The 12052-nt window shown below is 37.5% G+C and overlaps 1 protein-coding gene across 3 annotated transcripts in view; it reads left to right on the plus strand.

Annotated features, from left to right (window-relative positions):
* Positions 1 to 12052, plus strand: part of LOC306873574 (runt-related transcription factor 1-like) — a 57991-nt gene that overhangs the window by 39582 nt on the left and 6357 nt on the right. For 2 of the 3 annotated variants that reach the window (XM_079422972.1, XM_079422974.1), the window contains 3 exons: positions 124 to 280; positions 5127 to 5231; positions 7145 to 7312. In XM_079422972.1, the coding sequence (XP_079279098.1) occupies positions 124 to 280; positions 5127 to 5231; positions 7145 to 7312 (430 nt within the window). The remainder of the gene's footprint in view (positions 1 to 123; positions 281 to 5126; positions 5232 to 7144; positions 7313 to 12052) is intronic. The other variant, XM_079422973.1, reaches the window with a different exon arrangement.

Raw genomic sequence — 12052 nt, forward strand, 5'->3', positions numbered from 1 at the left:
GTCTTCATTATTCATCCAACTTTTATCATTGTGGCGTAGTGTGATAATTTATTTGTTTTTAAAATGCGGTGTTACAAAGGTTTAAATGTATCTAACATATCATCTTTATGCATTGGTTGACAGGTGGTTGCCCTTGGTGACATCCCTGATGGCACTTTGGTCACAGTGATGGCCGGCAATGATGAGAATTACTCTGCCGAACTCCGCAATGCCACAGCCGCCATCAAGAATCAAGTGGCTCGTTTTAATGACCTGCGTTTCGTTGGCCGCAGCGGACGAGGTAAAATGCATATAACGCTTTAAAAAATAACAGATTTGCTCCTCACCTAGACATACACATGTTTGAGAAGGAAACAGTTGATGTAGACTCACCACTGAGCCGTGACGGAGATATTTTAATGCCAGTGTCTACATGTGTACATGCTTGGTTAAATGTGTGTGTTCCTGTGTGTTTTGATATATAACTCACACACGTCTGCACAGACTGTTACCTGTCGCTTTCACTTCCTGTGGTATGTGGCTAGTGCAGTCAAATACTGCAGATCTTATCTATTTAAATCACAACGCTTTATGTACACTTGCTAGTCATCCAGCCCTTTGTACCACCGTCTGATTGTTGAACTGCTGTGGGGCAGAGCGGTTTTTGTGGCTTGTATTTTAGATATTTAAAGCAGTCAAAATGTGACTTGTGGAAAAATGAGGAGTGACTTCTTACTGTATTTGTGATGTATGAATTGTCCAGCTTCCGTAATGACAGAGTAGTTAGTCAACAGAATGACTGGCTTCTGAGAAAACAAGGGGTCCCGCAGGGTTCTATTCAAGGCCCGATGTGATTTCGCTGATATAGCCCTCAACGCTAACACCACTGCTTTTAGCCTACATGTCTGGGCCTGCGATAAATATACTCCTTTGTCCTGCTCTCTTTTGTCTGCATCATCATTTGAACACAGCATAATAGAGGCAACAAAGTCAATGTTTGCAGCAGGTGTGCTTGCGTGGTTTGAGCACAAAATGCATGCATTGAAAATGGAAACTGATTTTGTGTACAAAGAAAAGCATAAATGTTTAGTCAGGATTGTTAAACAAAACATATTTGTCCATTTTACTGCATGAAAGTCTTGCTTTTCAGTGCATTTCAGACATGCACATCCTCACAGACTGTTGTTTATCTGAACAACGCAATGTTTGAGAGCACCAAGAGCAGCTGCTCTCTGCTGCGATGGAAGTGATTAGGTTTAATGCCGGAAAAGAGTGCAGGTCGAGTAAAAACAGCAAGAACGTATTAAGTAAGGGTGAAATGTAAACTATGCATATCTACACACACTCTTGCTATTCTGTATTATGCAGACGAGTAGATAAGACAACAAAGACTGTATCTGTGTGGCTTTTTGTCCATCCATCTTTGTTTTCGCAGCATCGTGAGTCACTTGATGTCTTCAGGAACATTTATATGCACACATTTCTTGCTTTGTGAGTTTGACTTGCCCATGCACACTAACACACCGTACAGTGCTCTACAAAATAGACACAAGTAAACAAATGATAAACAAATTTCCCCACATCACACATGCGCACACACACTATGTAGGGACATCCCCTTGAGAAACGCTCTGCATTTCCTCCCTGTTTGAGCATTGAGCCTCAGACAGAACGTCTCCCATCCAGACGCTAAACCACTGAACCACAGTCCGTGTGTGTGTGTGTGTTAGTGCAGAAGGTTTTGTAATGAGTGTGTTATACAGGAATAGATGAGTCAGTGTTTTGCATTTATATTTCTTGAGAATTCATGTACAAAATAGTACTATCGCATTATTGCCGTATACTGTATACCAGGGTAATGTAAATGTTTAAAAACCAGTCATATACATGTGGCAGTACCATGGTACCAGATGATATTGACATGTACTATGGTATTTACATGGTACTTAAAATAAAACCATGCTAATTCCATGCTGCATGTCCAAAAACATGGTATTATCATGGTACTGGGTCCAAATACCATGGTATTTTCATGGGACTCAAATAAACTTCAAAGTAGTACCATGGCACCATTTACAAAAAACATTAGTACGTTTTTTTAAGCGATTACTATGGTATTTGATGGTGGTACATATGGTACTATGGTAAATGATTCTCCCAGGAACTTTGTGGCAGTACCATGGTATCAGATAGTTGGTACTTTGTTGGTAAATACCATGGCATCATGTCCAGAAAAACATGTTAGTATGTTTTGTGCGTGAGGTATTAATGTGTTTCCACGTTCACTTGCAAAAAAAAAGTACCACGGTAATGCCATGTTTTTGAACAAGTACCATGGTTCATGAATTTTAGCATAATTCACTATATTTCGTACTTCAAAAAACAGTATAGCTGTTATTTAACACATACCATGGTACTAAATGATTACCATATTCATATATCACGATGTGATATTTACCATATCCAAAAGCATGGTATTATCATGGTGCTTTTTTTTTTGCAGTAAGTGAGTTATTAATGTGGTGCCATGTTTTTAAAATCAAGGTAAAACCATGGTACTTTAACACACATATCATGGTACTGATGATATACTGTATTAGGCTATACTCTTACACTTACAAAAAAGTGCCATGGTACTACCATGATTTTTTTGGATGTGTCCATGTTAGTACTTTGGAGTTCCATAGAAATGCCATGGTAAAGTACCATTAAGTACTGTGTAAATAATATTACCACCTACCATGGTACACCTACAGCAGTGGCTGTTTACTATGGTATTCATGCGATTCTCGAAGGTACCTCAAAGAATACCATACTGTATGTCCAAAAACATATTACTGTAATTATCATATTACTGTGTCCAAATGCATAGTTATGCCATAATTTGACACATAACATGGTACTGAATGACCACATAGTTTTTACATGCAAAATATCATGGTACTTTTCTATAAACTGATTATTCCAAATGTTTAGTTGTAAAAGGCAGCTCCATATTACAGCATTATAAGTGTGTTTTCCTGGATGTGATGTGATGTTTGTGTGTGAGATCATGGCAGACAGAAGTGAATCAGTGTTGTCACAGCGACTGCGCTCAGAATAGCACCTGGCTTCAGTGCTGATCTTTGGCGTGGCCCATGTTTGTGTGTGTGCCGCACATCTGTGCATATGTGTGTGGTCAGGCCTCGTAGTTTGTCAGATTTTGGGGAACAGCTTGGAGTTTTTCCCAGCTCTATTTTTCTGGCTGAATAGCGAGTAGCGCGTGTGCGTGTAACCGTACCTTGCTTTGGCTGGCGAGCTTGGGCCCGTTTAGCGCCGTGTAACTCAAACCTGCTGTTGGCACGCAAGCGTTCGCCTCCCTGGGGTCCATCTCATCGTCATAGCGATGAGTGACAGGTGAAGGCATCAGGAATTGTGGGTACAGACCCCAGCTCCCATAATCCTCATAGTCAAATCCGGTTTGTGTCGTTTGGCACATGTGCACGTCTCGCCTCATAATGTCAGTCAAAACATGAGAAACAGCTCATTATGAAACTAAAATCATGCATCTCATTACCGTTTGAATGAGTTTGAGTCATAGCAAGAGCAGCCAGAATGAATTAATACAAACACTGACATTTAGGGAGTCAGTGTTTTTAAAGCAATTTTATTTTTCAAGAATGCTTTTGTAGCAGAATGTTGAGGATTTGTTTCACCTAATTTGGCAACAGTGACAACCAAATGATAATTATCCAGAAACGTTAAAAACTCAACTCAAATGTGTTTGTGAGACACACCCTTTTTTGTTTTTTTAGGAAATTAATACCTTTATTCTGCAAAGATGCATTAAATTGATCAAAAGTGACAGTAAAGACATTTATAATGTTACAAAAGAACTTTCTATTCAAAGAATCCTGAAAAAATAAAATGCATCACGGTTTCCACAAAAATATTGCGCAGCACAACTGTTTTCAACAATGCCAATAATCAGAAATGTTTCTTGAGCAGCAAATCCGCATATTAGAATATATGTCATTTTCATTATGCTTGTAATTTCATTACTCAAATACAATGATTTAAATAAAATTATTATAAATCAAAGTAGTACTTAAAAATGACACCCAATAAAGTGTATGTGTCACGGTGCACACACAAGGAGGACACAGGAACACGCAGACGAGGATGTAACTTCAAATAATAGCCTTTACTTAACATCAAGGCAGGGCAGGACAAGAGATGGCAGGACAAGGCAAGGCTTACAGACAGTAACGAGTAGACCAGCCGAAACCAAACTCGACAGACAGGACTATTATACAAGGGATAATCATAGATAACGAGACGAACACGGCTGGGCAAGAATTAACTAATGATTACATATAACAAGGACAGGAAACAAACCAAATATGGACACAAGAGGCGGGAACACGTGACACACGACAGAGGACTGACAGTATGCTTGGTTATTTTATTTTATTTTGAATTTGTTTGGCATGTTTTTTGGCATTAAAGTATACGCTTTAAGACTTTTTGCATTAAGGTGTTAACTGTCATGAAAATAATGTCAATTGCAAACAATCCTAAAAGTCCTAAAAAAATTACTTGCATATCTTTTTCCATTTGACTTTGGGGTGAAATGCAATCTTGGCTGATTTGATGACTTTCACCTTTTTTGTGGTTGTTTTTATTTGTAAGCATGTATATTGTTGTCTCAGTGCATGTGAAATCGGTTCATCTTTGTCCCGCAGCTCCTCTTGATATCTCACTGTATTATTTCTGACTCTCTCTCTCTTCGAGATCGTCCATGTGTCCTCTGTTTATTTGGGGACACGGTCACATGACGCGCTGTTTGGCCCGTGTCTCTGCTTTACTGTCTGAACTCTGTCTCTGTTTAAGCACACAACAAAGGCAACTTTAAATTCCCTTCTGTATCTGATCGTGGGGTTTTTATTGTGACACGAGCACTTATGATGACAGCCGTCCATCAGATAGATCAGCCATAATGTCTTCATCCAGAAATACACACGCGCTCACTTACTGTGTTTTACAGTGTCACACTCCTTTAAATATGTACATCTCACATGTAGCTACTAAAAAATATATCCTGTGAATACATGCTAAATATATTCTACAAATGCCAAATTTCTGATCAGTTTGTCTGTGTTTTTCAGGCAAGAGTTTCACTCTTACCATCACCGTCTTCACAAACCCTCCTCAGGTGGCCACGTATCAGAGAGCCATAAAGATCACTGTGGACGGACCCCGAGAACCACGACGTGAGTGACCACACATGCAAATATAAAGATATGAAATCTAATTTAAAAAATGTACTATGTATACATACACACACACACACACTCTTTTTGAGGTGATACATGTAATATATGTACTGCCAATTTGTGTTTTTATTGTTATGTTCGTTATCATCATCATTTGATGGGTGTAAAACAGCGAATTAAAGCTGTGTTTGAGTTTGATGTGGTTTGGCTGTTGGTGACCGAATGGGTTTCGTTTTGTCTCTTCTGTGATTTCAGTCAATTTGACAAGTAACGGGTGAGATTTGAGTATGGTTAGTATGCTGCTCACAGGAAACTTTTTATGCCACTTGCAAGCCAGTACATAGTATAGTGATGGTATGATGTAAATACTATGGTACTGAATGTTTTTACCAAATGTATTAGATGGAATTTAAGGTATGGTAAAGAAAACCTGTGTTAATTTTTGTTAGTGGAATGTTTTTATTTAAAATAATACTTTAAAAATGACAAAAAGGAAAAAAACATGAATGGTTTTAATATTGAAAACAGTGAAAAATGTTATTGCATAATTTATCTTTTAATTATATTATTTTTAAGTTTTGATAATAATAATGATAATTTATAATATGTATTGTGTCTTAGGATGTTCATTGTTAGAATAATTTTTATTATTATTATTATTTATAATTTATTTTAACTTGACTTTAGTATATTACATTAGTAGTAATAGTAGTACTTAATTTTTCATTGTTTTATTAGTAATATAATTTTTAATAATAATAATTTAATTATAACGTAACAAAAAATTTATATGCATTAAATTTGGCAATATTATTATTATTATTATTATCATTATTATCATTATCATTAAGTGTATTTTTTTTTAAGTACTGAGTTATCTTTCCACAAATTATTTGTATTGGTATACCACACTATTTGTATTGGTATGTCTCTGAATCATATTGGTCAGATTAGTGTACTGTGTGTCTCTGTGTGTGTGTGTGTGTGTGTGTGTGTGTGTGTGTGCGTGTGTGTGTGTGTGTGTGTGTGTGTGTTTTAATAGCATGTCTTTATATGAGTGCGTATCACGCTGTGTTCTCGTGTTGGTGGCCGTGGCGGCTCTATTCCCCGTTGGTCCGTTATTCCGGTCGGGAATCCATCGGACGGCGCCACCCCACATATTCTGGGTCTGTCTGCTCTGGCCTCATCTTCAAAGCGCTCAGACGCGCTCTCTGATTTCAGCAGGACTTCCTCTCCTCGCGTGCGCAGACGACTGCGCGGATGAGTGCGGCTGATGGTTTCACACAGCTGTGGCCGTGTCTTTTCCGTTTGCCTTTGTCTCTCATCGCCTGTGATCATTAATCCCACCGTGCTCTATGTGTGAGGTCAGAGCGACACACACACACACATCAGACACCACAGAGCCCCTTACTGGAGCAATGACGCGCTCAATCAGCATCATTAGTAGCATGTGAGATGTACAGAAATGTGTGTGTGTGTGTGTGTGTGTGTGGTCAGATCATGGTGTGTGTTTAAGTGGCTTTGATTGTGTTAATGGACAGACAGTAACTAAATCGTTCTCTCTCATCTCCGTTCTGTGTGTGTGTGTGCATGTTTATGTGGTTTATGAGGACACAAATGTGTATAATGACATGGATATGACAGAGGTATTACAATATGAAGGTGGTTTATGAGGACACTGCCTATGTCCCCGTAATTCAAAAGGCTTAAAAAAACATACTAAATGGTGTTTTTTTGAAAATCTAAAAATGCACAAAGTCTCCTGTGAGGCTAAGTTTAGGTGTAGGGTTGGTGTAGGGCAATAGCACACACAGTTTGTTCAGTATAAAAACCATTACGCCTATGGAGAGTCCCTGTAAACCACAAAAACCAACGTGTGTGTGTGTGTGTGTGTGTGTGTGTGTGTCCAGGCCACCGACAGAAGCCGGATGAAGCAGTAAAGCCAGGCACGTTAGCTTTCTCTGAACAGTTGCGGCGAAGTGCCATGCGGTGCAGTCCACACCATGGCCCCGCCCCCAACCCCCGCCCCGCCCTCAACACACACCCCTTCAGCAGCCCCGCCCACAGCCAGATTTCCGGTGAGTTAGACGGCAAAAACTCTGTACCTCACGCACATTTACATCATAGAGCAACTCGATTCTGTTCAGTTCTATTCTATTCTATTCAGTTCCCTTCTGTTCTGTCCTATTCTAGATTCTACTTTTCTACTGAGGGCAGAGCTGATTGTTAATTGAATTCAATTCCATTCTGTTTTGTAGTTCTGTTCTGTTCTATTCTATATTCTACTCTTCTGCTGTGAGCAGAGCCGTTTGTTAGTTCCATTCCATTCTATTCAATTCTGTTCTGCCTGTCTTCTACTCTGTTCTACTCTTCTAATGAGGGCAGACATGTTTGTCAATTCTATTCAGTTCTGTTCAATTCCATTCTTCTGTTTCTTCTTATTCTGTTCTATATTCTACTGTTCTCCTGTGGGCAGAACTGTTTTTTAGTTCTATTAAATTCCAATCTGTTGTTTTTTGTTTGTTTTTTTGCTTTTCTGTGCTACTCTATTCTGTGTTCTACTCTTCTACTGAAGGCAGACTACTCTACTCCATTCTGTTCTATTTTATTCTATTCTATTCTAGATGATTTCACTAAAGACTCATTAGAATCATTATTAAAGATACAGTCCATTATTTTCTGTTCGATTGGGTTCTTCAGTTCCATTTATTTCTATTCCAGGGATTCCCAAACTTTTTTTTAAAAATTTTTAAGTTTTATTTTGTTTTATTTTAAGAACATTTTACATAAGTTAGAATATAAATTAGAAATTATCATAAATCAAAAATAGAAAAAACTAATAGAAAATAGAACACTTTCTATAGTTCCCTCACAAACCCCAGTTTGGGAAACCAAACTATTCTATTCTATTCTATTCTATTCTATTCTATTCTATTCTATTCTATTCTATTCTATTCTATTCTATTCATTTCATTTCATAGTCCTTTACCCCTCATAATCCCTCTACAGATAATTCTAGGCATCACTGACCTCATTAGAGTCGGTAGTAAAATCATATTAATTGCTTTGCTGGAATAGGAACATTTCATAAAATCAATCAGATTTTCCTGCAAATTCTCGTGTTGTGCTTTTGCATTAGTGTGTAACAGTTCAGGGATAGTGAACGGAAGTGTGTGTGTGTGTGTGTGTGTGTGTGCGGCACGTTGTTTTTGGTTCTGCTTGTTCCTGGCAGGTGACGGGGGGAAGTGGGGACACATCACACATCATCGGACGTTCAGACATAACAAATACAGTGAACAAGGCCTCCTTTGATTGGAGCTTAGACAAGCATGCCAGAGCATGCCACCACACACACATGCACACACACACACACACACACACACACATGCACACACACACATGCAGTGGAAGGGAACGTTTACAATCAGCAAAAGCCTCGTGGGGGCCACAAATGTTTCTTTGCTCTTTCATCGTTTCTTTTGTTTCATACTACAGAGAAGCCAGACTTAAACATGTTTGAATGACACATTTGCTTCCATTAAAGCAGTGCAGTGATATTTCACACAGTCTGAACACTGGAGTATTACAGCATACGCATTATTCCTGCAGATTTATGCCATTCAAAAGTGTGATGCCTTGTGTGAAGCATATTCATTTATTAAATATTTGGGGTAATTTGATTATGCTTTCAGTTGTGAATAAGCAGCATTCAAACAGAATGAGTATTTTGCATTGAAAACAGCTAGAAGGAGTGCAGCGTTTTTGAAAGAAGTTACTTCGGCTCACTAAGGCTGCATTTTATTTGATCAAAAACACAGGATAAATAGTAAATATTATTGTGATTTCAACCAGCTGTTTTCTATGTGAATATGTGTTAAAATGTAATTTATTTCTGTGATCAAATCTGTATTTCCAGCATCATTACTCCAGTCTTCAGTGTCGCATGATCCTTCAGAAATCAGTCTAATATACTGATTAGCTGCTCAAGAAACATTTCTGATTATTATCAATGTTGAAAACAAGCACAATATTTTTGTGGAAAGCATGATACAATGTATTTCTCAGGATTCACAGATGAATAGAATTATTTGAAACAGAAATCTTTTGTAACATTATAAATGTCTTTACTATAACTTTTGATCAGTTTAATGCATCCTCGTTGAATAAAAGCAATAATTCCTTTCAGTCTTCAGAACAGTAGTGTATATATTCAGAGCCATCTTCTGAGAAATCGACTGATTACAGCTCTAAGTTTGGCCTCAGCAGCACTTCTGCTTTTCATGCGTTGTTTAAAACATTTCCCAATCTGTAAACACAGACCTCCCGCTCTGAAACACTCGGATCCTCTCAGTTTCTCTTCCCCTTCATGGGTGCAGATGGGAGAAAGGTGTGTGTGTGAGAGAGAAAGACAGAAAGACGAGCACCTTGCAAATGCGTAACGAGGAGGAAGCAGAACGCAGAAAAGAGGAAGTGAGACGTGTTTGACAGGAAGCAGGCTCGTGTGAAAATCCCTCATTCAAAGCGCAACCAAATCTAGCGCTGTTTGATTTTATTCATGGAAATAAGGCCATTAAATGAAACTGGACTGTTACCAGTCTTCCTAAAGCACCAACGTCTGCATTTAGAAGTCGTTTAAAAAATTATTTTACAGTTCTGCATGACAACTAGTGACTCATTGGAGACCGTTTTGATTTCCGCAAAGGAATTTTCTAAGAAACGTCAGACGAACTGATGATGGAGTGATGAAAGGCCTGAACCGGGCCGGACTGCATGTTTCCTGCCTCGTGCTTCCCTCTGATCCGCCGGCCAGAAATAGCAGCGGGATTATGGCCAGCGGAAACCGTTATTAAGTCATTCAAGAGCTCTCTTTCTCTCTCCTTCTTTGCTACTTCTCTTTTCATGCCATGAAAATCAGAAGCAGCTGCTCGCATGGGCCCGATGTGTCCGTGTTTGTTAGTGTGCTGAATGTGTTTTCCGACGAGATCTGCAGCGTGCAGATTTGAGGATGTGCATTTACTTAAATGTCTACTTTTGTAGTTGATATTTTTCTTATATTTTAGTTGAATTTTTAGTATTTGTATGTGCTTTTGTTGTGTTTGTTTGTCTTTTTTTCGGTTTTAGTTGTAGTTTTTATTTTAGTGCTTCTAATTTCTAATTTTAGTCACTGCTTATATGACCCTGGGGGTGTATTACAGAAAGATCCTAACTTTAAAATTGTATCTTATCTGTTTGGTAACCATGGTAATTTCAGTTAGGACCACATTTAGGACAAAAGCTATTACAGAACAGAATTTCCTAAGTGTATCTTATCTTAACTACAGATAGGAAAGGGTTATTACAGAAACCTTCTAACTTGACAAAAAAACCTAAAAACTGTCTTAACTTCAGGACAACCCCACAGCTGTCCTAACTTCAAAATTATTTGAAAGCTAACGGAAACAAAAAGCTTACAACTGTGCTGTCCGACAATGGTATTACATTTATTAATAGTTGAAAATGAAGAACGAAGATGTTTAATGGTAGAAAGACTCTTGGAGGACCCTGAAGATGTTATATTTTGATGACAAAACACTGATAAGTAATTACAGACTGCCACACAACATATTACAGTTAGCACAGGAACTGCAACCAGCATTATAGAGACCAGCAAGAGTATCACGGAGCATTACTGGTTGTAGTGCAAGTGAATAATGCCTTATGTTTTTTTGCATTTCAAAGTGAAGTAGCTTCTATTATTTAGTTTCCCTCATCAGCAGCTCGGACAGTGTTGGTTGCTTGGTAACAGACCTGAGAGTGGATTGTCCAGCTTGATGATGCCATTTAAGATTTCCTAACTAGAGATAAGATACTATTTTGTAAGATAGGATGAGAATCCCAAATCAAGTTAAGATTTGCTTCTGTAATACGAATTTGTGAAAAAACCTAATTTAACACATCATATCTTAAGTTAAGACCTAAGATAAGAAACGTTCTGTAATACGCCCCCTGGGTCATAAAACCAGTCATAAGGGTACATTTTTTGAAATTGAGATTAATACCTCATCTGAAAGCTGAATAAATAATCTTTCCATTGATGTATGGTTTGTTATGATCGGACAATATTAGGCTGAGATACAACTATTTGTAAATCTGGAATCTGAGGGTGCAAAAAAATCTAAATATTGAGAAAATCTCCTTTAAAGTTGTTCAAATGAAGTTCTTAGCAATGCATATTACTAATCAAAAATGAAGTTTTGATATATTTACAGTAGGAAATTTACTAAATATCTTCATGGAACATGATCTTTAATTAATATCCTAATGATTTTTGGCATAAAAGAAAAATGGATAATTTTGACCCATGTAATGTAAAATAAATAAGTATTTAATTTTATATTCATTTCAGTTTTAGCTGTAGTTTATTTATTTTTTTGTTACATTTCTAATTTAATTTTAGTTTAAGCTTTTATTCTTATGTGTGTGTATGTGTATATATATATATATATATATATATATATATATACCAATTTTAGCATTAAGAAACATTTTCGTGAATTGAAATAAAGCTAATGTATATCAGCTTTATTTCAATTAACAAATATGTTTTTAAAACTATCTATTTGGAAACTTTTGGTGTAACGGCCACTGCTGTATTTTTTTATTATTTTTTTGGTCTCAGATTAACAAACTCACAGCCAAACTTCTCAAATGTCCTCAGATGCTTTGATTTTTCCCAGTAGTTTTCCAAAAGTAGATGGATCGGAGCGACTGGAACTGGCTGAAGGGGTTTTTGGAAGCTGGAAAGTCTGCTGTCTGATAACTGAGACTTTGGTAACAAC

Source organism: Barbus barbus, assembly GCF_936440315.1.
Source record: "Barbus barbus genome assembly, chromosome: 8".
NCBI lineage: Eukaryota > Metazoa > Chordata > Actinopteri > Cypriniformes > Cyprinidae > Barbus > Barbus barbus.